At 42.5% G+C, this 26,130-nt stretch overlaps 4 protein-coding genes across 7 annotated transcripts; all 4 read left to right on the top strand.

Moving 5' to 3' along the window:
* The first annotated feature begins 41 nt into the window (after positions 1–41).
* Positions 42–26,130, top strand: LOC147179545 (homeobox protein Hox-C5a-like). 3 transcript variants are annotated; one of them, XM_086067944.1, is made up of 4 exons: positions 42–658; positions 16,468–16,649; positions 23,319–23,770; positions 25,335–26,130. In XM_086067944.1, exons 1-4 carry the CDS (start codon positions 554–556, stop codon positions 25,541–25,543), a joined length of 948 nt encoding a protein of 315 aa, XP_085924070.1. In that variant the 5' UTR covers positions 42–553; the 3' UTR covers positions 25,544–26,130. The 3 variants fall into 3 exon arrangements, with proteins under 3 accessions (XP_085924070.1, XP_085924072.1, XP_085924071.1); XM_086067946.1 differs by lacking the exon at positions 42–658 and adding an exon at positions 15,631–15,778; XM_086067945.1 differs by lacking the exons at positions 42–658; positions 16,468–16,649 and having other exon boundaries at positions 23,093–23,770.
* On the top strand, positions 6,095–8,098 carry hoxc9a (homeobox C9a). Its single transcript, XM_086068579.1, has 2 exons — positions 6,095–6,719; positions 7,417–8,098. Exons 1-2 carry the CDS (start codon positions 6,185–6,187, stop codon positions 7,659–7,661), a joined length of 780 nt encoding a protein of 259 aa, XP_085924705.1. The 5' UTR covers positions 6,095–6,184; the 3' UTR covers positions 7,662–8,098.
* Positions 10,883–13,943, top strand: hoxc8a (homeobox C8a). Its single transcript, XM_086067948.1, has 2 exons — positions 10,883–11,646; positions 12,364–13,943. Exons 1-2 carry the CDS (start codon positions 11,211–11,213, stop codon positions 12,672–12,674), a joined length of 747 nt encoding a protein of 248 aa, XP_085924074.1. The 5' UTR covers positions 10,883–11,210; the 3' UTR covers positions 12,675–13,943.
* hoxc6a (homeobox C6a) lies at positions 19,672–22,532 on the top strand. Of its 2 annotated transcripts, none has more exons than XM_086068555.1 (2): positions 19,672–21,133; positions 21,451–22,532. In XM_086068555.1, exons 1-2 carry the CDS (start codon positions 20,728–20,730, stop codon positions 21,768–21,770), a joined length of 726 nt encoding a protein of 241 aa, XP_085924681.1. In that variant the 5' UTR covers positions 19,672–20,727; the 3' UTR covers positions 21,771–22,532. The 2 variants fall into 2 exon arrangements, with proteins under 2 accessions (XP_085924681.1, XP_085924680.1); XM_086068554.1 differs by having other exon boundaries at positions 21,448–22,532.

Genomic DNA, 26,130 nt, shown 5'->3' with positions numbered 1-26,130 from the left:
AAAACATTCATCAATTTCATCTGGACACATACGGAGGCGTGCCTTAGTACAAACTCTTCAAGCACCAAAGGAGGACTCACTATTGGATAAGAACAAACACGGAAGATGAGATTGTTTGTGGAATGACACGCACGCGTCCAGCTGTGCACGTGCGCGAGATGCCCACGCAGCCACGTCACGTCACGACCAAGCGCGTCAAAAACAACACACTAGCGAGGGCAGCCAACTTGTCCCTGCGAAAAGTGTGAGAGGGAGGGAGAGAGAAAGTGCTGCCGAGAACATCAGGCCACTTTTAATAGAAGCGAGAGACCATAACCTTGATTTAAATATTATCCAGGTGACCACAGTAAGTCAAGGTCATAAAAAAGCTAATGTCAGCTTCGCCCTGGAAAGCGTTGGGGGTGGATTTTATGATCTGCAAATATAATGTGCCGCAGCACTAAAGATGCGCTTAAAAAGGTGTGCGTGAGCGGAGGAGGGTGAATCTGCACGGCGCTGGCTGCAAAGTGCACAATCCACACTTGGAGGTTGCAGCCGGCCGAGGGAAAGAAAGATGGAGGATAAAGAAATAAAGATGGAGGATAACGCGGAGTGGGGGAAGGAAGCGAGCGCGTCTATTCATCCATCAAGGGGAGCACGTGGATTGGACCAAGTCAAGGTAGGACTCTTTTTAAAATATATATATATTATTATTATTATTTGTAATATATATTTCATTTCCTTCCTATGCTTTATTCCAATGTTTTAATTTCCGGTTTTGGAAGCGTGTGATTCATCTCTCAGCGGGTGTTTGCCGCTTGACAGCTGTGGAGACGTGCACGCTTGTGTGTTGGTACTTTATGATGATGGAGATGCGTGTGCTGCTGAGTGTTATATTTACTGTACGCGCATGCAGGCTCGGGTTTGCCGGTTGAAAATGAATGTCCGCTATGCAAGGTATGCTTTGGATTATTTGGTGCTTGTGGGATGAGCTGGACGACAAGAAAGTAGCGGCAGCCTGCAGCCGCTCGTGCAGCGGAGCTGTTTTTGGTTGTTATTCTCGCCTTTGTCTTTGTGCCACTGGCTTCTTTTTTTTCTTCTTCTTTTTTTATCCCCTTCGTGGATTTTGACCCCCTTTTATCACGCAGCTGGAGCGTGGTTTAGGTAGTTTCATGTTGTTGGGGTTGGCTTCCTGACTCGGCAACAAGAAACTGCCTTGATTACGTCAGTTCGTCTTCATCAAGGGCACAATTTTACCCGAATGTCCCCCTGAAAGGCGCCCTGTCCCCACAAAATGAAATTGTAAAAAAAGAACATTTCGCTTCAACGTGCGTGTTAATGTGCGTGTGCTCAGATATCATTTGCTTCCCTCGCTACTGTTTCGTTGCATGTAACACGCGTTGTAAACAAAAGCCATCTGCCATTGCTAGGTGGATGCATGCGTGACTGCTGGGATGGACAGACATGAAAAATCAATATGTCTGAGGCTTTCAGCTGAAGGCGCTTCTCATGTGGACACTTCGTTGCAGAAATCACCGATGAATGTAACATTTATATTGTTTCGAGGAGTAAACACTATAATGGAGGAAGCCGTGACAGTTGTTTTGTATCTTTTCCTTTTCAAGCGTGCTTTAAAAAGGCAGATAATTATCATTTGCTATGTTTCAAAATGTACAATAATATGAATACAATGTAGAGTCGAGTGTGCATAATATTAAACACAAGAATAAGACTATTCTTTATATTTCTTATTTTTTTATTGTAGCATGCTATATCAAGAGCTGCCATTTTCTAATACAAATAAATATAAAAAGTAATACAATGAATGCAAATGTTGGTGAATGTTACAATCCTGGGCAAAAGTGTTCATTTATAAAACAATACTTCTACTATTATTATCAAGCCATACACAATCATATACAAACTACAGCAAAACTCACGTTGATTTTACATTTTGTACATAAATTGCATACATTAGAATTTACACGAAGTTTATGTTGAGAACAATAACAGTAATTTATGTTTCCACCTCTAACGAAATATAAAGTACAAACCTCATTTAATCACTATACTGTGCACGAGTAACATAGAATAACAATAACATTAATACTAGCATAGCAACTAGGATGACGTCACCCTCTCCAAAATAATCGCCTACGTTATTTTTTTCATCTCCTCATGATGCAAATGGTTCAATTTATTGGTGTTTCCTGAAAAATAAAAAATAAATGATTTAGGCAATTATTTTAAGAAGGCGTCGATGAACTACTATATCTGCATATCTGTCTGCATCTGTTTGAAGTAATTCCAGTGTGTTTTCTGTGTTATGATCTTTAAATTCTTACTGACTAAACGTTAAATGCAGTCATGTGCATTTTTGCATCCCTCTTCTGCACTGTGATTGTGATTTCGCGGCGTGAAGTCAGATGAGGATAAATAACAAGTGAGCAAAGAGTCCACTCGTCAATGAACGAGAAGCAAAGCAATAACAGTTGGCTTGTTGTGTTGCATTTGTTGGGGTGGGGGTGGTGGGTGTGGGGGGGGGGGGTGCAGGCTGGCTGGCCTGTTTACTGCATCCTCATCTGCTCTCGTTGTACAATCATATGGAAAAACCCCTGGCGGCGGTGCAGGCTGCCAGCAGGGGGACAGTCTGGAATCCAAAGTCACTTACATTCAGCGAGCTCAATGGGCGTCTTCTCCTGGAATGTATCAGTGACAAAGACTTTTACAGCGCCGCAAACAGTTCGCCCTAAAACCATATAAACATAAAGTCATTCCTTTTCACTTTGTAGTGGCGGACAGGAAGTGAAGCCCTCGGACGCTCACTTCCTCCGAGGGACACTTCAGCAGAGGTGTGACGGCAAGAAAGATACTGAGCAACTTTCAATCCATTTAACCAGATCAACAAAATGGACAACGTTTCAAAACCAACAATGTTCATGTATGGATATAGAATATATACATTCATTTCTAAATAAACTGGAATGGATTCAGGGATATTTGGGCCAGACAAAAGCTAATAATAATAATAATAATAATAATAATAATAATAATAATAATAATAATAATAATATATATATATATATATATATAAACACCAGTTAAATAAAATGCTAGTCAATGAATATGTAAAATCCAATAGGTCAATCGATTGTATATTGTTAACTGTTATCATACTATCACGCAAGATAATATTATGATGTGATACGAAAATAACTCTTGTTGCATTATTTTCAACCATATTTTGAATTTCCATATGCATAAATAGATAATAGTCTAATCACCATCGTCATCATAAGGTTAAAAATGATCATTTCGATTTATAGGCCAATAATTATTCAACATATTTTGCTTGCGATTTAGCACAATTACAATGACGTTTCTTTTAGCACATCAACGAAATATTTCTTTGACTTTTTAGGCACGAGGAAGTCGAATATTTTCTTCACATGACGCTATCAAGTGAATCTTGTTCTCTTAAGTACAAACTCTCATTTGAGTTCGGTCCTCGTGCGTGCTCCATAAAATAATGATCCAAAATACAGGATTCTTGTGGCCTTTATTTATCCGTCACAATAATGATGATACCATCAGTGGTTTACTATGTCGTCGAAAATACGTCAAAGCCTCGTCTCTTAAAATAGCGTTTAAACATTTTCGACACGGTTACAAATGATTTGCATATAGTTTACTGCGGCTGTGCGAATTTACCCATTGTGGCTTTCGGTAATGTCATAAATCGTTGCAATCAAGTCGATTGATTAGTAAAGGAGCCCAAATCAGTCACATCTTTTGCACTCTTTACAGAGCGGAAATTGATTGTTTTCATGGGATAAACTGCTGCCTGTATGGATTAATATGCATATTTCTGTATCGTTCAATGTTGTAATTTATTGTTAGCATATACATGTCTGTGCACTACTGTTGTTTAAGCTGAATTTGCGGGGAAATTGAAGGCCGTAACAATGTTGCATCGTCTCATTGTTTACATTCACGGTATTCATTATGATGCATTGCTTGGTGACAAGATGGATGACAAATATTTCATATTGTTTGCAATGTGAGCTTTTAGTGTGCATGTGTGGATTGCCTATGTGGAATGCAAGCAGGCGCAGTGCGGCGTCAGTCAGAAATTTGAATATGAAATATCATCTTGAGTGACATTGAAGTCATAATGGAAACATGAAACAAATAAGCAGAAAATAGGAAGTCATTGATTTAATTGCAGAAAAAAACAATAGCGCACACATGTTAAATAGCAATATGCTATTAACATTAAAGACACAGACACACACAAAAAAGGAACGAATGTAATTACAGGCTCATGTGTGCAAGTATCGCATGTTCAGTCAGCACTTTCCACTGAGATTTAATGGTAGCAGCAGAATAAACAGACGTAGACCTTCAACCTGCCCCCCAAAAAACCCAGCAACTTTGAAACGATCTTATTGAAGTTAAAGAGAATTTATAGCGTGTACATCTGGTGAAACATTTGACTTCCCCTACTGTCTGGCCTTTTACATTTCATGCTTGAATCTGAACTCCATAACACACATCGCAACCCCAAACGTAAACATATAGACGATTATTAGCAGTCGTAAAATTACACTTTAGTCTCTCATTTGCATGTGGACTTATTGATGAAGTCATGTTGCTATATTCCCACTTTTCATTGTTCATCGTTCCAAATGCACTGATTTAAGCGAATTTTTTTTGGAGGACGAAACTCAATACACATGCCTGATTTGAAATCCGATTTGTGTGCATGCACGCAGCTTGTGAGGACTAAAAAAACAAAAACATGACCGACATTTAAAAAACAACCTGACGAAAATAGCACCAAATAGTTGGGAAAAAAACTTGACCGATGTTTAGAATTCAACCTGACGTAAATAGCACAAAAAAGAAAAAAAAAGAAAAAAAAACCTAACCATTGAAAAATCAACCCCCGCATGTCCAAACAGATCCCAGCTCGTCTGAAAGCAGATATAAACTTTGAGATTGAAAGTTAAAATTAAACTTAATGACACCGTTATTCTCATTGCAGCCCACATTGCTGCGTGTTCGCTTACCAGCCCAAAGTTGTTTCATGTCCTGCTAAGTGACAGTATATTGCAGGATAAAGCAGCCAAATTAACTATACGGCGGCGACATTATCTCCCTTGTGAGCGCTTTTTTTTTTTAATCTAACGAACCCTTTTACCTTCTTTTGGTGCTGCAATGACTCTGGTCTTTGTGTGTGTGTGTGTGTGTGTGTGTGTGTGTGTGTGTGTGTGTGTGTGTGTGTGCGCACGCGGGCGTGTGTGTGCTTCACATGCGCACAAGTATATAGTTGCGTCGGTTTTTTATGTCAAGAGAGGGACTGGGACGCTGGCTTATTAACGACACGTTTATGAACAATCAAATGGTCGTCGTTAAAATTTATTGACAGGCATTAAAACATGAACGGCCACTATGTGGAATACAGCCGCACTAGTGGGCTGCCTGTCAACAATGTTGGGACCCTCGTCACCACCGCTATCTCCCCGGATCCCCATTTTAGGAAATATCATTGCACCCTTTTGAAAACTGTGCAAATTTTATTGTGCGCATCCCGCGTCTGCCCTGAGGATTCCTCTCTTGTCTGTTTAACTGTCAAACACCGCCCTCCTTGTAAAATAATCAAATAAACAACATGTCATAATTGCTCATAAAGTTAGTGCAAAGAAACACGTTCAAGTTGCAATACTGTTCACTGCAGTAGCATCAAGATGGAGGACTTTAGGATTTTCCACCCGGACAGAGATTGATGACACCGTCAAATAGTGCCGGGCTCAGTTTCATACGCAGTGTGCGCAAGTATCTGCACTGCGACTGCACAAAGATCCTCCGTGAGCACTCCCACGCCATATTTTATCAGCCAGTAAGAACGAGCAATGCATAATAGTTGGATTTGTACCTCTCAAGACGTCCACTATATCACGAGGAAAAGTTCTTTAATCCGATTAAAGGGCAAGACTATGCCGCGGTAAATGGCGCATTGATCTGCCGTACAATTTTTGGTGGGGTAAATACAGTCACGTGACGCGGGGGCAGCCAATCGCAGGCAGCAGAGCTCGGAGAAATAATTACCTGCCTTGATTGTTCTATGGCCAGATAAAAAAAAAGTACACATACACGCCATATAATAATCGGATGCATGTAAACGAGTCAGGGAAGCTTCGACATGTCGACCACGGGGCCCATAAGTAATTATTATGTGGACTCCCTGATCAGCCACGACACGGACGAGGTCCTCGCGGCAGCGGCGGCCGCAGCAGCTGCGACTCGCTTCTCGGCTCCTGCCTCGCACCCTTCCGGTCCACGTCCCGCGTCCCTGGTCGCGGACTGCGGAGACTATCCGTCGTGCAGCTTCGCCGCCAAACCGGCGGTGTTCCCCACCTCCTGGGCCCCCTCGCAGTCGTCGGTGGTCTATCATCCTTACAGCCACCAGGCTCACTTGGGCACAGACTCGCGCTACGTTCGCTCATGGCTGGAGCCCATCTCCGGCGCGGTGCCTTTCCACGGCTTCCCGGGCAACGGCAGGCACTACGGCTTGAAACCCGACGCCTTCCCGGAGCAGGCCGGGCGGACCTACACGGATTATCTCTACTGCTCATCCTCGGACATGCGGGACAAGGCGCTGCAGAGCCTCCCTTCGCCCGAGCCGGAGCTGCTGGCTGCAGGGAAGCATAAAGACGAGAAGCCAGAGCTCGACCCGAGTAAGTTCAAGCACCTTTTTACAGCCGGATTGGCTTCTTCTTCTTTCTTTCTTTTTTTTGCTGGCAAGAACATCGTCCGTAAAGTGAAATGATACACTCGCCCCCCTTTCTACTGCAGGCTAGAGCTTTAGGAACTATAAAAGACAAACGCTACTGCATGGGCTAATAATACTGGGGCTATAAAAACCTCACGAGGTTGTAAACATGCTCCATGGAAGAACCGCAGGAAGATGTTGGATTTTGGTGCAGACAATTCACACAATTGCTTGTTTTTATTTCATTTTTACACGTATTATTCCACCATTTTGACTGCCCGGCGGTCACACAGCTGTGTTACTTTCAGCCATTTTAGGCCTCACAAAGACATACAAATATTCCCAATTTTTCTGCTAATTATTAAGATGACGTGGTAAGATAAATTCACATGCAAGTTGAGGAATGCCATTGGATGAGTTTCGCCGAGGACCTGTACAGGCTTGAACCGTGGGCTACTTTATGGCCCAATAAAGTGAATAAGCGCATTGAGTAGCCTATTTTACGATGGTGTTACTCACAAGTTAAGGGCACTCCGAAGCAAATCAGTGTGTGCTTTGGGGAGCGCGCGGACCCGACTTTGGAATAAAAATGGCATTAAGAGCCCACATGCTGCTTATACACAGGTTTGCTCGTTGCTTAATATGCTGTGTTTTCATTGCAGATAACCCAGTGGCAAATTGGATCCACGCCCGCTCCACCAGGAAGAAGCGTTGCCCTTACACAAAGTACCAGACTCTCGAACTGGAGAAGGAGTTCTTGTTCAACATGTACCTCACCAGGGACCGCCGCTTTGAGGTGGCCCGCGTCCTCAACCTGACCGAGAGGCAGGTGAAAATCTGGTTCCAGAACCGGCGAATGAAGATGAAGAAAATGAACAAAGAGAGGAGCGACAGCAAGGAGCAATAATGTCGTGCAAGTGCCAGCTGCAGTCATGATTCGAACCACTATGGACAGCACCCATGAAGCCTCTTTATATTTATCATTTGCTCATTTTTAACCCCATTTTCCGAGACCGTTTGATGCTTGTTATTTTTCTACGCAAATGTGTGTCCTTGTACATTTTTGAAAAAGGAAGCTAATTCAACATTGACACTTAAATGTTTTGTAAGGAAAATTATAAAAGTACAATTTGGACGCGTAATAGCGCTCCAAAAGCGAGAGAATACTTGAAATCCTCTATGTTTCACACATTCATAATTTAAGTTGCAGGTGAAGTATTTTGTACAAGAACAAAACATCTGCGATTGTCTGTCTTGTTTGTATTTTTGTGATAGTTGTTGTGTACCTTTTTTGGACTGTATCCTACGAATTGAAATGTAGAGTGTAGATAGAGATCTGCAAATATAAACATAATCACCCAAAATAAATGCGTTGTGTGTTGATTGTGTATCATATATATATATATATATATATATATATTCTTTATATTTAATATTTAAAGTCAAATAACCAAAAACGTCTCGTCTACTTTCGCTCAAAGATCAAGTAAGGTTTTTAATTAATAATTTGATTTGATCTTTATTTGTCTCGAGATATATATATATATATATATATATATATATATATATATATATATATATATATATATATATATATTATTTTAAGTAAAATAACCAAAAACGTCTCAAATACTTTCGCTCAAAGATCAAGTAAGGTTTTTAATTAATAATTTGATTTATATATATATATAGGTTCGAGAAGGGGCAGAAAGAAGCCAAAGCTTTCAGGGTTTTTTAAGGTTAGCTTGTGATAGGAAATGATGAATGTTCCTTACGGCAAAAGTAAACGATTGCACAAACAACGACAAATGTCCGCATTATTTGAAGCTATACTTTGATATGACGTTACACACAGAATGTGAGAGTGAGCATCGCATTTGCTTCCCGCCTTATGGAGGCTAAATTACCTTTTTGTGGGGGTGAACAATAAAGACAGGATGCTGCACTTTCCAAAGACCAATCCTGTGTATTTCCGCCCGGACACACACACAAAAAAGGCCGCTTTTTACAACCCCACGCTGAAGCTCGCTTGTTTGTCTCAAATGCAGACCAACAAAGCAAACTCGAGCGACTGGCTAGACGTCTGGCCTAAATTACTTTATGGTTTTAATGGACGGAGCTGCAGGACTCGTTCAAAGGAGTCATGCGCACCTTCAGTGGAACCTCGACTCCCCTCTTCCCCATCTCACGCACCAGCTGCAAGGCCCCCCTCCCTCCCCTGCACTTCATCATATGAGTGCTCTATTCGCAACCATTAGACGGACAACGAGTCAATATAGTTGTTGTGCATCAGAACACATAACAAGGCCTAAACGCGTCACAAAAACACTGCTATTAAAATGTGGGTCATATTTTGCAAACGACTCCCATTCAAACAAAATGGCGACGTTGTGACGTGATTTGAACAAATGGGGACATTTTGTTGTCGCCGCCATGGTGTTTTCTGATTGGTGGACTCAAGGCAGGTTGTCAGGTATAGGCAGCCGTCTGGACGCTAGATGACGCTGTTGCTCCGCGTTTTGAACGTCGCTGCAGCCTCGGGTGAAGTGCTTTTTGTGGCTTGTCTTGTAAAAATGAAGGCAAGACAAAATGACACCCATGGTCAGTGGCCACATTTTATGGAGAACACCAAAAAGCACGGTGATGATTGTTGTCCAAACATATAGTTTTAATGCGTCTGTATTTATTTAAATTGGCACTTTGTTGCTTTATTTATATAAATGGACACTTTGTGGCTTTTTTTAAATACCATATAATCTATGTGCCATAATTTAGTCACCTACTCACGGCGTGCTGATATAGATGAACTGAAATCAACTTTATTTATAGAGCATTGATATATTTGAATTACTATATACAGTAATATGCATTCGCCTATTGAGCAAATGATGTTTCTATTATCTGTAAAAAATATTTTTAACATAATCAAATAGTAACAAATAACAGAATAATGCACAAAACTACGGGAAAATAAAATGTAAATTTTTAATGCTACTTTAAAATGAAAATAAAAAATCTGCTTAGTCCAAAAAATACTCTTGCTTAAAGAGACTAATAATAATAATAATAATAATAATAATAATAATAATAATAATAATAATAATAATAATAATGACAACCTGATCATTTGTATTAAACCGTGTGCGCGCGCGTGCGTGCGTTTGCGCAGCAGTGATTGGCAATCTGCATATTTATAGAGTGTGAAAGGTCCATAAATTCGCCCAGCGCGCCTTTCATATTTTACGACGATGTGTATAAAACGTTAGTGGCCCCACAAAAAGCACACTGGCATATTTGGAGAGAGTGAGCGAGAGCGAGCATTGAAGTGGGACTCACGAGTGCTGATTGCAGCTAAACATCCAGTGTAAAATTTTATGAACTCTTCCACACGAGGAGATTTATCCTCGGTGGCTTTTACGGGGTCATTGAGTGGCACCTACTATTCATAGGTCGTGTTTATATTTGCGTGTGTCGGTGTTTTACAGCGCCGGGTGCAAGTGTGTGCTGCCCTGCATGGCCCCCTTTACTCGATTACACAAGGGCTATGCATGCTTGGGTGTGTATTCCTCTACAACGTCATTCACGGGCGCTTATTTCGTGTTGTTGTTATTGTTTGTTGGTGCACACTTGTTTTTTTGTTTTTTTTGTGCTGTGGGGCTTTTTGTGTTCAAGTTTGTGTGTTTTTGGAGCATCGGTTATTTGTGTTTGTATTCACGGTGCTTATGGACATTGTTGTTATTATTGCCATCATTGTTCACTTCAACAGCCCACCGGAGGTCAAGTATAACGCCAAAATGGCGTCTTTGAGGGGGTTGCGCCCCTGAGTGTTTATTGTTGCTCCCCAGCACAAAGCACGCCCTTTTAAAATGTGAAGTGATCATATAGTGATGATTACAAGCAGCTCGTCTCAAGGTGTGCATAGAGTATCCGTATAGGGCCCCGTGTCTGACCGCTATGGAAAAGATGAAGGGGATGGGGAAGGGAGGGGGAGGACGGGGAGGAGGGGGCGCCTGCGGTGGGGGTGGGAAGCTAAAAAAAGGGAAGAAAAAAAAAGAGCACGCAGCGTCTGTGACTGTGCCGGTGGAGCACGCCTAGCTTTAAGTTTAGATAAGACGCACACATGCCATGAGCCGGACTTGAGCCTGCGAAAAGCCGGGGGAGAAAAACAACAACACGCGGCGGCAGCAGCAGCAGCAGCAGCCCACGCAGGCAGGGAGCGATCTGATGAGAGGAAAGACTCAGAGAGAGTGAGCTGCCGCGGATTGTCCAAAGGGGCAGCGTTCCTCCAGTTCCGGTTTTGTCTGTCTGCGCGTGTGTACGCGCCGTGTGCGAGTTGGAACCCCCAAACAAAAGGCTGCCATCACCCTCGCGGAGATCTTCCACGGCCGTGAGAGAGAGAGCGAGGGGGAGAGAAAGAGAGAGAGAGAGGCGCGCACCGCTGGATGCAAAAACAAACATGAGCTCCTATTTTGTCAACCCTCTTTTCTCCAAGTACAAAGGCGGCGATTCCCTGGAGCCAACTTACTACGACTGCCGGTTTCCACAGAGCGTCGCCCGCAGCCACACGCTGGTCTACGGACCCGGAGCGGCCGCGCCGGGCTTCCAGCACCCGTCCCACCATGTGCAGGACTTTTTCCACCACGGCACCACGGGCATCTCCAACCCGGGGTATCAGCAGAACCCGTGCGCCCTAGCTTGCCACGGCGACGCCGGCAAATTTTACGGATACGAAGCCCTGCCCAGGCAAACGCTTTACGGCAGCCAGCAAGAGGCGAGCCTGGCGCAGTACCCGGACTGTAAATCGTCGGGAGGCTCGAACCCTGGAGAAGGACAAGGCCACTTGAATCAAAGCTCCTCTCCCAGTCTTATGTTCCCATGGATGCGACCTCACGGTTAGAATCTGCTTTGTCTATTATGTGTGTTGTGTATGTACTTAAATTATAATATTGTACGTGTGCGAGTGTATGTGTGTGTGGACTGTACACGCAGATCATACCGAGAACATGTCGAGGCGGCACTGCAGTGCAGCACATGTCCATGCAGCTCACATTTACTGATAGCATGACAGCCAATTATTGGTTCCCATCCAATATTTTACAACCCAGTGAAGAGTCATACTTGAAATTCATGACACTTGCTTTAAAATGCTTTCACATTTGGGAAGATGGCATTTGACCCAATGGGGCTTCTTTTATTCATAATAATAACAACACTAATACAATGGCTACACTCTTTATTATAGCTGCTGGGTTAAAAAAATAACTCAATTTTGGGCAAAAATTGGACCGTGGACAGTTATGGGTCAATTTGACCCGACTTATTGGTTTGTTTTGTACAAAACAGCCCAAAAAATGTTTGTTTTGATACAAAACTAGTCAAAGTTGGGTCAAATTGACCCAGGTTAGTGGGTTGGCCCATTTTTGAGCCAAGATTGGGTTATTTTTAACGCAGTATTATTAAGAATGCTATACATCTGGCCTTCATGAATAAGTGAAATTATCAATCCATTGGATGTGTGTGCCTATATATATATATATATATATTATTTTATTTTTTTTCCCCCCAGTTAATGTTTTATTCCCCTGACTTTCTCCCCCCCATCCCTCAAGCCCCAGGCCGACGCAACGGCAGGCAAACCTATAGCCGCTACCAGACTCTGGAACTGGAGAAGGAGTTCCTCTTCAACCCTTACCTGACCCGCAAGAGGAGGATCGAGGTGTCGCACGCCCTGAGCCTGACCGAGCGACAGGTGAAGATCTGGTTCCAGAACCGGCGGATGAAGTGGAAAAAGGAGAACAACAAGGACAAGTTTCCGGGTCAGAGGGGAGAGGCCGAGGCCGAGGAGGAGGGCAACGAGGACGGTGAAGGGGAAGAGGGGGAAGAGAAGGAAGCGGAAGAGAAAGAGGAGAGCAAGGAGTGATTTTATGGTCCTTTTTATGGTTATATGGCTGAAAAAGAGAAGGAAAAAAGGAGAGCGAGGTCTCATAAACAGAGCAGGAGTCGCAAGCGCGTCATCTTTATGACCGCCCTTTCGTTTTGTCAAGTGGGAACAGGAATCCCAACGATATTCCTGTCATCAATAGGCACATTTACCCCTTGTCATCCAACGGGACTGCCCTTTATTTTCTTTAAAAAAAAAAGTCGACGATATATTTTCTTTTTCAACTGCTGCCCTTGCAAAATGAAACAAAAAGGGAAATAAAACGCATGTTAAACAATTATAATAAAAAAAAAGGCCTATCTATTTTTTGGCTTCAAAATTCGTGTAGATGACCACGATGCAAACTGTAAATAGACACAACAAAAAATAAATAACAAGAAAAAAATCATTTCAAAGTAGACCTCGTAAACTCAATTTTAGTGTTCAGTCATCATCGCAGCAGTTTGTGCAAACCTCCCACTTTTATTATTCTGATTACGATTATAATTATTATCGTCAATGTTGCCGTTTTCGTCGTTTTCTTTCCACCTGAAAGCAGCCATGAGCTCCTCACACGTTTTTTTTTTTTGAGGATGCCCAGGGAATTGCAATCGTTTGAAATCCTTTGATGCTACCTAAAGGGGAGAATTGCAATAGAGATGTCTGAATATAGAGATTTCAGACGGTTTTTAATTTGAAAGTGTTATATACACACACACACACACACACGCACACTCTCACACACGCACGCGTGCAACACACTCTCCAATCTTCTATTATTAAGTTATGTATATGTAGCGTTTACCCAGTATACTTGTTGAAGACAATTATTTGAGTCTTGGGAAGACAATTAGCTCCAAGCAAAAGCAATTAAGAGATTGTTACCAGGCACTACCTAAACTTCCGAGCCATGATGATGATGATGATGATGATGATGATGATGATGCCTTTGCAGAATTGTCACTTCCACCCACTCGCGCCGGCTCTGGATGAATGACAAACTATTTCCCCAACAACTCAAACTGCCTACAGAACGCACACTGACTGCGTGTACCTGCAACAATTACAGCGAGTTTCCGTTTGATTTGAACGTGCTGGTGAAATAGAGTAGTTTTTTTTTTTTGCACTGAATATAACCTTTATGTACGTCTTGTTATATATTGATGTTAACAATTATGCTCGTTTCCTGGTGTTTCTCCTGTGAAAAACGACATTGTGTCCCGCCATTGTTGATGTAAAGTCACAAATAAAGATGATGGCTCACAATCATTTCTCTCTGGTTGTTTTGTTTTTTTATTGCAGCCTCCAATTGATTGCCTCTATTCTCTCGCTCTCACGTACACACACACACACGCTCACTAAAATGTATGCATGAATAACGCCTTAGGCTCCGCAGCTCATAACAGACCTTTTTTTTTTCTTCTTCTCAGAAATATAGGCTGATATCAACGCGCAAAATGGGCTCGTGGTGCATGCACACATTAGGTCATGATAGGATTTTTTTTTCTGTAGTTAGTTAACAAATATATATATATATTAGAACAAGTAACATTCAGTAAAAAAAAGAAAAGAAAGGAAAGTTTAATTTGCTTTTGCGTCCGATTCCCAGCGTGTAAACTGTCCAAAGTCTTCCCTTATTTGATGAATTCCTTTAATAATAAGATAATAAAAACTTCCTCTCTTTAGGGAGCATTTTTAATGAATCTTGGGATTAATAATATTTGAGATGAACAAACATCCGCTGCGTTATTAACAACGGTGAGGCTTTCGAATGTAGCAAGCAAGGTGTGGTTCAGAATTCTGAACAGGCTGCAAACACGTCAGGCCGAAAGTCAGAACTGGCTTTGTAGAACTACAAAACAAATCAAAATGTCTGGGACATTTTAGTGGCTCGAAACTTTAGAGCGACACAAAGTGAATCTCAATGTATGAATGAACAAGTATATTAGTCCACTTGCACGTTAAAACAATGGACAGAACCAAAGGGTGGGGCGAAAGCTCCACCCCCCCCCCCCCCCCCGTCTTTTTACGAGTGTGTTTCGTTCCATTCATTTCAAGAGTTTTTGTTACTTTAGGCTATATGCTTGTAGGTGTATATATTATATATATATAATATATATGTGTGTATATATAATTCCAACCCTTTCTGGACGTTGTTGCTCCGTATACTGTAATATTACACAGTTGCTTGAAAAAATAAAATAATATATGCTAATAATTCTCCATGAATTAAACTTTACACAAATACTTAAGAATAACAATGCCCTTTTTTTTCTTTTTTTTTTTACAAATTATCTTTTTAAAAATGACTCTACTGTATTTGTTTAATATTACATTGACTGCAAAAGTATATTATGCTAAGCCTTTATGTATCTTACGCAAGCAAAAACAAAGTGGAACAAAAAAAAAATATAGTGTTTAATATTTCCCGTGAGTTGCTTTATTTCTCTCTTCAAGTGACTTCATTCAAAGCAAGTGATGCCTATTGCCTGTGCATATGAGGGTGTAACCAAACGAAATCGAAGTTTTAAAAAAATTATTAGTTGTAAAAAAAGAACAAATCATCCAATCACGTGATTCTATTTTCAAACTAATTTTCTTATGTTCAACATACTGGAACAGAATATATTAAATATTTCGTATAAGACTCGTCGCTTACTTTAATTTGCCTCCATTTTGTGTACAACATCCCGGATGTGTCAACATTTCGTCTGTACACATTATCCTATGTATAGTGTGCGTGTTTTCACCAGAGGGCTGACTTAAGCACTAAAATTTAGTGTACCTGTTGTAAACTTTATTGGTGGTGTAAAGGCGAGGCTGGCCTTGCCGGCCGTGCAGCTTTGTGCGTCTTTTGTGGCTGCTGCAGGCTGCTTGGCGGTCCCCAGTGCGCACGTGACGACCTGTAGAGACCAAACTCAGCTCTCCTCAAAGTGGGTACAAAAATCGTCGAACTCCGAATTAGACAGGCTTGTTTTCTTTTTGTCTGATTTGTATTTGTAATGCTGGAGGACTGCTTGGTGAATTGAATTGTGCTGAATTGTCGTCTTGGAATTCGATGCATATCTGGATTTGCAGATTTTGCAAGCTGTTTTTAGTGGAATGTGAGTTTTTATTTATTTGTTTTTTGTTTGATTGAAGGAAGTGTGTCATATTTATTGTTGTGTCTAGCTTTTGTTTAAAACGGCAACATGCTGAAGTGTGCTTATGAGGTGGTGCGCGCTCTTGATTGGGCGCCTTTAGTCATGTGAATAAACACGCGAGGGGGCTTGAATTCGGTTAGCAGTTCCTCTAATTCAAGTGGAACGTTCGTCTTTGCCTTACATAACCTCTATTTTTCTTTCTATCCTTACACTTTGCTTTTCTCACAGTATAGAAACCAGCGTGTGCTTCAAGGGTAAACTACCTGACGTGCCTCCATACTTTGACAACATGCAGACAAAAATCTCAGCTATACGAAGCTCTGTCTTTTTTTATTTTCTATATTTGCTGCATTCGGGAAAAAAAGGGGGACTGGCAAAGATGGGTGCAAACATTCCTGGTTGTTAAAGGGAGAAATTTACAGCTGAGTAATAAAAGTTTACGACTCACTGCTCGCCGTGATTGGCTGCAGCGAGCCACGTGGCTCACGCTCTATGAACATGAACTTTATGCTGTTGTCTATTCCCTGCTCCTTCCTTTGAATCCGCAGCAGAGCAGGCTGCAGTCGTGTAAAATCTTCCCTTTTCTTCACTACGACGTGAAAACATGTTTTGACGCTCGTTGTCGTTCTATCGGTGACTTCCTGACGCAGGCATCTCGTGGAGGTGGGGGCAGCTTCCGCGTCTCGCAGCCATCCCGCAGCGGTTCTCCCTCCGGAAGGAAAAGGAGCTGCAGAAATTGGACTTCCCCATGCTGGGTCCTCATAGGATGCGTCCGAGCGTGGGCAGCTGCAAGATGGAGCACCGGTGGAGCCCCCGCGGAGGTGCCGTTCAGGTAAGACCGCGAGTGCTCTCTCTCTCTCTCTCTGCTCGTGTTTGGATGCCACGCATGGTCTCTCGTGGACGATGCAGATGCGTGTGAGATGGTGGTGGCAAGGTGAGCTCCCACGCCACAGCTGCGGAGCTTGCTTGCGAGTGGACTCTTCCACAGCTTAGCATTTGAACGCTTATGTTGTGTGTTTTTTCCACTGTGTTTTTATCAATTAGCCTGTGTCTCTTTTTTAAAAAAAACACATCATGCCATTATTACTCTTACGGCTGAGTGATGTATTGCAATTAAGTTGTTGTTGTTACTTTCAAGTGTCTGCCAACAGGCTACTGTATCGCACTCACACACGCTCACGCATTCAGACACGATTATGCATGCACAGACGTCGTGGTAGCCCCCCACAGTGCCCCCTAGCGACCAGTCGTTCGCTATGTGGAAGTGGGCGGGGCAGTTGTTGTTTTGAGTTGCTTGCTGCTTCAATGCGGATGTCAGCTGACCCACTTGCGTGTGTGTGTGTGTGTGTGTGTGTGCGTGTGTGTGTGTGTATCTTCTGGTGTGTGTGCTGGTCGGCGAGGTCTGGTTTCCTAATGCTGACTCGGAGAAGCTGAACACATCACGTTGCTTTGAGAGAGAATCACGTACACAGGAGCTTGCATGATGTTATTTATTGTCGTTCATATTTACTGATATTGGGAATTATAATCACAGCTGTGTCAAATGAGAAGTGTTCGTATGTGTATTGGGTATGTATAGTGCAGAGGAGCTACTCATTAGCAGGATATACATCAAAATTGTCACCAAAGGCATTCCAGCTTTTTCCCTGACGGAAGTCAGGCCATAAATTTTTTTTTTTTTTAAAAATCCAAGCTTGAACGTGCAGATAACAGCTGCACTGCGTGTGTGTGTGTGTGTGCGTGTGTGTGTCTGTGAATTAGCTTTTAGAATTGTGTGTTTGGGCCCTCAATTCCTAATTTAATTTAATTTAATATCCATAACAGATTTTTACACATTTGAAATAATATTAATTTCAAATGCACGAGATATTTCTGTGTGTTCCAGAGCTACTGTTTTACACTGTGTGCAGAGGCAACAAAAATGTGCTTTAAGAGATATTGGCGCGTCAGAGTGTGTAATTCCCCCATGCCGAAAATCAACAACCCCTTCAAAATGTAATCATTGTCAAATTCTGCGTCTTGAAGCCGCTTTAATCCTTCTGAGCCGCCCTTGCAAGCACTTTGTTGTCCCAACGCGAGGCTCTGCTGCTGTAATGGTCCACTTCTGTGCCTGCAGAGAGAAGCAAATAGTCCATTTTAATACATTTTCATTTACAGTGCCGCTCAGTTTAGAATACAAAAAAAAAACTGAAAGACGCAATGCTTCGTGTTTGGTGCTGTTAAATAAAGGTCCATTGAAGTATACATCTGTCCCCATCACCACATTTAAAACTCTCGACAGGGCAAAAGTTTTTGCCCACTAATGGTCCTAATTTATGACGTGTGGATCAACATGCCGCTCGCCGGGCACTGGCTTTCTGAGTGCATAACGAGCATAAAGTCGAACACTTCCGGACGTAATTGGGCCAGCCTGCGATGCTAAAGTGCCTATAGATGGCTTTACATTGTTATAACGAGAATTAGTTCTTATTAGTAAAGGGAGGGAAAGGGAAAACACATCAGGGCTTACCAGCCTTAAGCTCCCTGGCTGCGTTTTAATCATGACGGATAATGTAGAAATTGTACAGTTGCCATATAACTAATAGTGTGTCATGTTAAGCAACGGCAAAAAAAAAGAAAAAAAGCAGCAGGGTTCCAAATGGGCCCAGTTCGTTTAAATCAAGCCATAGAAGTGAAGGAAAATACATACATTAATAATAATAATAATAATAATAATAATAATAATAATAATAATAATAATAATAATAATAATAATAATAATAATAATAATAATAATAATAATAATAATAAAGGCAGTACATATAGTAGGCCTATAAATTAATTAAATGCAGTTGACGATTTTTTCTTGCATGGATTTTTTTCTCATCGTCTTCCAATTTTTTTTTTAAAAATTAAAAATATTTCTGCCAAAAGCCGGTGTCAAAGTGGACCAAAAGGCTGCTTTGGGGCAGTTCAAGCCTACCCATGTGATGCGCCTGATGGGCTGCAATAAAACACTAAAACACGAGGGAAAGAATGACCTTTCTAATTGTGCACAGTGGCACAACCTTTACTGCATTCCAGCCTCAATCCGCACATTGGCTTCACTCTTCGTCTTTTATTTACAGCCGTAACTTTACGAGCCGCAGTGTTTGTTGACGCAGTTTTGGATCTTGCCGGGGATATTGAAAGCACAATTTCATTTTAATTGTGGAATTAAAACCGGTGACGGATTCTCAAATAATAAATACGAAAACGTATAATGTGAACGAGCACATTTTGGGGGGTTCAAATTAACATTTGACGTTGGTGATAAAATCCAGAGCATGCACATTTGCTGCAAATGTGAATGGTCACATATGGCCACAAATAATGTGAAGGGAAGGAAGGTTTTATGGCAAGTCACTTCCTCGTCTTTGTTGTCTCTTTTGTGGGCTATTGAGCTCCCAAACAACAGAGCAAACAACGTTGCAAAACAAAACAATGAGCTAATGCACATTTTAACAAGTGCGAGTATTTTTTTTCTCCAAAAAATGACCTGTTGAACAGTGATCATTTAAAATTGTATTTGGTTGTTATTTTGGTTATGTTACTACATGAAAAAAAGTCACTTGAAATTCTTTCGCAGCCAATTTATCAGAGCAGAACAAAAGCGGACAGCAATTATAATCTCCGTTCGCAGTTGTACAAATCACAGCGCGCTCAGACAATCGCTCAACTTTTACGTGTTGGTGGTGCGCCTCAAAAGCAATTTGCAAAGCCATTATTTGTCGCCCAGATAATCATCAGTTTGCCTGCTCTCTTCCACGGCGCGGCTCGCAGGAATGCACACGTATGACGGCAAACACTCAGCACTTAAAACTCACTAAGTGTGGGCTTCAAAAGTCGCTTTGTCAGAGTGTGGACGTCTTTGTATATTTCTATCTGAGGACAGAGTGTCAGAAATAATATTATTTAATTTTGTTTAATTTGATTTTTTTTGTTATATAAGTGTTGTGCTTAATGCCGTCTATCTGGCTTTGCTACAGAGATAGTTTTTTGGTGAGCTGGGGATCGTCACTTGTTTTATTGCCCTCACACAAGAGAGACCATAAACGCATTCTTACCACCTCCCCCTGTCCACTGCAAAAAGCTTTGGAAAGTGGTCACTGGTGGAAACATTGACGCCATGCGACAAAGTCATCGATGTGGTTTTGGATAAATATGAAATACCAATTTTCATTTGTATTGCGCCTATTTGTGTTTGTGTGCGTGCGCGTGTGCATGTGCGTGTGCGTGTGTGAGAGAGAGAGAGAGAGAGAGTGTGTGTGTGTGTGTGTGTGTGCGTGTATTTGCAGGCTGAACATGCAATGTTTTGGTTACAACAAAACACCTCAAGTTTGCACTGAATGTGGGATTAATAGATAATATCCGTAATTGCTCTTGGTGGGGATTTGGATGCAAATGTGCCCCCTCCCGTTGGAATATCAATAAAAGTAAACATCTCCTTCCTCGTGCCTGCTCTCACAACAAGAGTGCGCATGCATGGTGTGTGTCACTTGCACTGTTTATCGGCATTTTACACTAATGCTCCAGCTCTCGGCTACAAGCTACACTTTCCGCCGCGCTCCCGCCTCGCCATTGGTGGAGCCGGGTCAGCTGACTTTGTCATATTGTCTCCGAGCGAGCCAAGCCTCGACTATAACACTCGGCTTTGTGCGTCTTAACCGGAGATTGCAAATTAATAATATTGAACCGTCAAAGTAGCGGGACGGCAGACAAACCGAGGTGCCATCGGGGGGGTCGCAGAAAAAAAAGAAGAAGAGAAGAAGAGCTCGCGGAAAGGTGTGGTTGGCTGACACACGCGGGAGGGAGATTTACTGGGAAGGAAGATTGAAAAGAGAGCGATAAAGAAGTGGGGAGAGTTGGAGAAGAGGGTTACGAGGCAAGGTATGAATTCTTATTTCGCAAACCCGTCGCTCTCCTGCCATTTATCCGGCGGCCAAGAGGTTCTGCCCAACGTGCCCATCAACTCCAGCACCTATGACACAGTCAGACATTTCTCGTCGTACGGTGCCGCTGTGAGCCAGAACCACCGGATATACGCTGCACCTTTCTACTCGCCTCAAGACAACGTGGTGTTCGGCTCGGGCCGGGCTCAGTACGACTATGGCTCCAACGTCTTCCTGCAGGACAAGGACGTGCTGCCCAGCTGCAGGCAAACGAACATGGGACTCAGCAGCACGCAGAGCCACATTGGCCACCAAGACTACACGTTGGAGCAGAGCAGGGCGGCCCAGGAGCAGAAGAGCAACATCCCGATCTACCCGTGGATGCAGCGCATGAACTCACACAGCGGTGAGTTTTACTAGCGGCAAATAAATTAAGGAAATGGGCCCGTTTTACGATTTGTCTCACCAAGAGAGTAAGCTACTTTTTATGGCCCCATAAAACATGACTGTATCTCCTTGACTTGTAGATGGGCCTTTTGCATGTGCAAACAAACAGCTTGCGTTTAGGCAGAGGAAACTCTTGTATCTACTTTTATTTATTGATAAAGCAAGATGGCGGCATATTCAGGACTCGTGTAAAACTTTTAATGTGCCCCCCATACCCCCCTCACCCCCCAAAAAAAACAATATCCATATTGAACGGGTGACTTTGTACCCCAGCAGGAGTGGGCTACGGGACGGACAGGCGCAGGGGACGTCAGATCTACTCCCGCTACCAAACCCTGGAGCTGGAGAAGGAGTTCCACTTCAACCGCTACCTGACCCGCCGCAGACGCATCGAGATCGCCAACGCGCTGTGCCTGACCGAGCGCCAGATCAAGATCTGGTTCCAGAACCGGCGCATGAAGTGGAAGAAGGAGAGCAATCTGAGCTCCACGGTGGCGGGAGCGGAGTCCACCGCGGCCACGCAAGACGAGGAACGCGCCGGCTCGGATGCCGTGAAAGAAGACAAGGAGGACGAGGACAAGAAAAAGAAGGAATAGTTCCAAGATGGAAAATGGAACCCCAACATTACTACCTAAAACAAATGGAGCTGAAAGGGACGACACTGCATGATATGGCTTCACCTCCTCATGGGTGTTGAGCCTTACAAAAAAGAAAAAAAGAAGGAAAAAATCCCAATAATTTCAGCCACATTTTGAACCATGTGACTCTGGATCACACTTATGTTGTTATTGTTATTTTTTTTTACCTTGTCAGTGTCACACTTGTATTGTGCAAATATTAATAATAAAAAACGAAGTATTAATTCCTACGTTATTTCCAATACCAGTATAGCTATTTATCCCACACGCGGCCAAAGCATCACTGTGAAGTCTCTGCTCACCAAATACAGTGTTAAGTTCGTCTCGACATTCCACGGAAGGAAGGAATTTGTCCCTTAATTTGGTCACAGTGTAATTTACTACTTGAATATAAATATATAAATGTATACATAGAAACTTGAGCGTTGCACGAATAGACTGCAGAATACACACAAAAACATACACGCACACACGAACACACACATAAACATACAATATGTGCCTGTATATAGGCCGATCAAACTAACATATTATGCAAATCCTTAAAGGATGTATGTGCATTTAGTTGCTTTGATAGACAACGCATAACACCAAATTGCGCTTATCCCCCCTTTTTTTATTTAACCCTTTGACACAATTCCTTGTAAGATACACGTTCTCATTTTTTTTATTTGAAAGATCATTTTGTCATAATTGTGTATATCATGGAATAAAATATTTGTAAAACTTTCACTTTTGTAATGTGTGTCTTGTTGGGGGCATCGGGGTGTGTGTGTGTGTGTGTGTTTTTTTTTTTTTTTTAATAATTCAAGTGGGGTAGTTTCTAATTCAGACAAACATTATGGACTTCGGGAAAAAAAAATCTTACGGACATGATGGGAGCTCAATGTTTTGAACTATTGTGCTTTATTGACATGAATCTATAATTCAAACTTTTTTTGTGTTTTTTGCTTTTTTTTACACTGTTATGAACATTCATGTCTTTTGAGTTTATGTTTTTAATGAGCAGAAGAGAGAGGGGACTGCAATTCGCAGGGGCTGCCTCGCGCGTGTCCATCCGGGACCAGTCTTGTCCCCTTCCAAACAGCAGATGACGCTCTTGTCCTACTGTGCTTCCCTTTTTCGCGAAAGGCTGCTCGCCCTGCTTCCCCGCAGCTGCTCAAAGTTTACTGGACACGTTTTTGCTATTCATCAATATCCCCATTGAGTATCAACGCCAATTTATGACTGGCCAACATGCGCACGTGATCCCATACAAATAGGCCATATTTGGGCAGCGCGCATCGGATCAAGGATTTAAAAAAAAAAAGATACCAAAGGCTACTCCACCTATAAATCCTGGATTATTTTTTTTAAAGGAGAGGCTCATTTTTTTTCTTCTTCCAAGGGGCTACCAAGAAAAGCAATGATCAACACAAATCAGGGAATAAGAGCAACGTCTATCCAGCAAGCATCTCGGCGCTAAAAGTGTAAACAGATTTTTAAAATGAGCTCTTATGTTGACAGCTGCAATGTGAGGCAAGGCGAGACAAGTTCTCCAATGTTTGGCTTCGGCGTGGCGGGGTGCGGGTCCAGCCTGTGTCACGGCGGAGGCGTCAATGGGAACGCCGTATTTACACGGCCCGTCCACACCGGCTCGCTCGGACGGGACGAGATGCAAACGAGCCTGCGAGGCAACCCGGAGCCTCCTCTCCCGCCGGGAGCTCACACGCACTCTGGCCCGGCCCCGCGCGACTCTGGCGGGCTCCTCTGCGGCGGCGGCGGCGGCACCGTGACGCTGCTCGCCGACAGAGCCGCGGAGAGGTGCGCCAAGTCCGGCGGCAACCGGAGCCAGGAAGGCGCCAGAAGTGCGGAAAGCGCGCAAACGGGGTCACGGAACGCGAACGGGAGCCAGCAGCAACACGGCGAGCGGGGACCGCAGATTTATCCGTGGATGACCAAACTGCACATGAGCCACGGTAAAGTTGGTCTCTCTTCTCATTCCCTGCACTTCTTTTCGAGCGGGCCACTTTCCCTCTTGAGTTTTATAGGCCAAACGCAGGAAATAATAAAAACTCGTGGTCATAAATTTTATGACAAAGGCATCCATTGCTCGTAAACCTGCTCTATTACGGCGAAGAGGTAATCTGAGGCCTGATTTATGACGCAGTAATTGGACCACAGGATCAAACTGTGACAAAATTATCAAATAATATCACAGATTCCTCTCTAAGTATTATTTTCTCTGTTGCTTCTTTTATATTCCTCCCAGTGCAGCATACATGATTTTACAGTATCACCATGTGTGTGTGTGTGTGTGTGTGTGTGTGTGTAAGTGTGTTTGAAGCTTTAGCCTTAAATTGAACTCTGGGAAACACCAATGACCTGACCCAAGCCTGAACTTTTCACCCCGAAAGATTTCAATGCACTCTTTTGCACGCACTGGAGCCACAAGTTGGCTGCAGGCTGTGGATGGACAGTGGACACTTTTACTGCAAATGCTTCTCTTTTGTCTTACTTCATATGCAAACATGCCTGCAGCAGGCAGCCAGGCAGGCAGCACGCCGCAGGGAGGGTTCAAAAAATATCCCACTGTCTGTTCAGCAGCCTCTGCGCGTGCAGGGATTGAAATAGGACATAAAATCTTGTAGTGGAATATTCATACTTCTCATTCTGTCAGGCCAACATGAGGCCAGCATGTTCTGTTTGAACATTTTATCTAGTGGAATGTATAGTTACACGTAACGAATGTTTCTAGAGCAAAAATACATGTCTTCCAATATAAACGTCTCCAACAATAATGTGTCATTTTACTGTAAGTTAATTCCAATCACAATGCAATGCTATCCGATACAAGCATTAAAAGTCAGCTATAGGTCAGTTTTGACACTATTATCTATTTATTAATATATTAACACGGTTGTTATTGTCTTATTTGTACCACGTTTGTAGTATACAGAAATAAAACAATAACAAACATTTTTTGTTAAATCAAGACGTTTATCCAAGTACTGTATATCAATAACTTAAAAATAAAAAAAATTCCCCTACATATATTTTATTTCATCTTATTAGAATGTGCACAAAGTTATCATAATGTAGTTTTTCAAATTCTACATTCTTTTTTAAACTCTACGTTCTTTTAATTGCATGTCATGAATTTAAAAAAATATATTATTATTATTGTTTTCTTCAATTTCTTGCTCATTTTAATGCCTGGTACCACTCAAGGTGTATCACGTGACTACAAAAAAAGAATACATGCTGCTAAAAAAGCACTGTTGTAGCATTGCCATATATGTACGCGATGTAGGTTATTATCAAGAAGATCTATAGAAATGGTTTGATATCAGCTCTTGAATTAAACTATTACGAGCCTATTTGTTTTTGTTATGATATTTGCCCCAGCAAATACCACGAGGCATTTCAAATGAACAAGAAGCTGATGAAACAACGGAGATGCAATTATTTATGATTGCATTTTTTTTTCCATGACTGTAATTCTCAGCGACCGATTGCTAACTAGTGATTGTGATCCGTCAGAATCCGAGGGCAAGCGCTCGAGGACCAGCTACACGCGCTACCAAACTCTGGAGCTAGAGAAGGAGTTCCACTTCAACCGCTACCTGAGCCGCCGCAGGCGCATCGAGATCGCGCACACGCTGTGCCTGAACGAGAGGCAGATCAAGATCTGGTTCCAGAACCGAAGGATGAAGTGGAAGAAGGACTCCAAGATCAAAGTGAAGGAATAGAATTTGGAAATCGCAAGGCGGTATACCGGCGCGACATCGAGTGTGCAAGGAGCTCATGTCTGACCTCCGGATGAACTGCGGGGGGGGGGGCAATGACATCATGACACCGCACAGTGGCTCTTCATCACCAATTATGTGTCACTCGTTGCAGTTTGGGATCCAATGTATTGACTATCACTCACTTTGATCAATTAGTTTACGTTGTTAAATGAATTTGGTGCCCAATGCGACGATAAGACCACTTTGGGGACAAGAAGACGAGAAGGCGCTGCGGGCCCAAGCCACGTCAACTTTACCTCCATTATCACGTGACCACACACACACACACACACACACACACACACACACACACACACACACAAAAAAAAAAAATTCCGAACAGTTCTCCGTGTAACATGTTGTATTTGGTGCGTTCAGTGACGTGACTTTGTGAATGACTGAATTCATGTATGTAACTCAAGATTGTATGTGATGTGCAAAAAAACTAACAAAAAAAAAACATATTTGTAGATTTACGGTGCCTGGTGAATAAATAGCATAATTGATAGCTTCATTGTTGACTGTAACCAATAAAGTGATTACGTGCA

The sequence above is a fragment of the Leptonotus elevatus genome, chromosome 2 (assembly GCF_054856555.1).
Source record: "Leptonotus elevatus isolate MCC_2025b chromosome 2, RoL_Lele_1.0, whole genome shotgun sequence".
Lineage (NCBI taxonomy): Eukaryota > Metazoa > Chordata > Actinopteri > Syngnathiformes > Syngnathidae > Leptonotus > Leptonotus elevatus.
The sequence above is the reverse complement of the archived record's forward strand: the minus strand, read 5'-3'. Positions and strand labels throughout refer to the sequence as shown.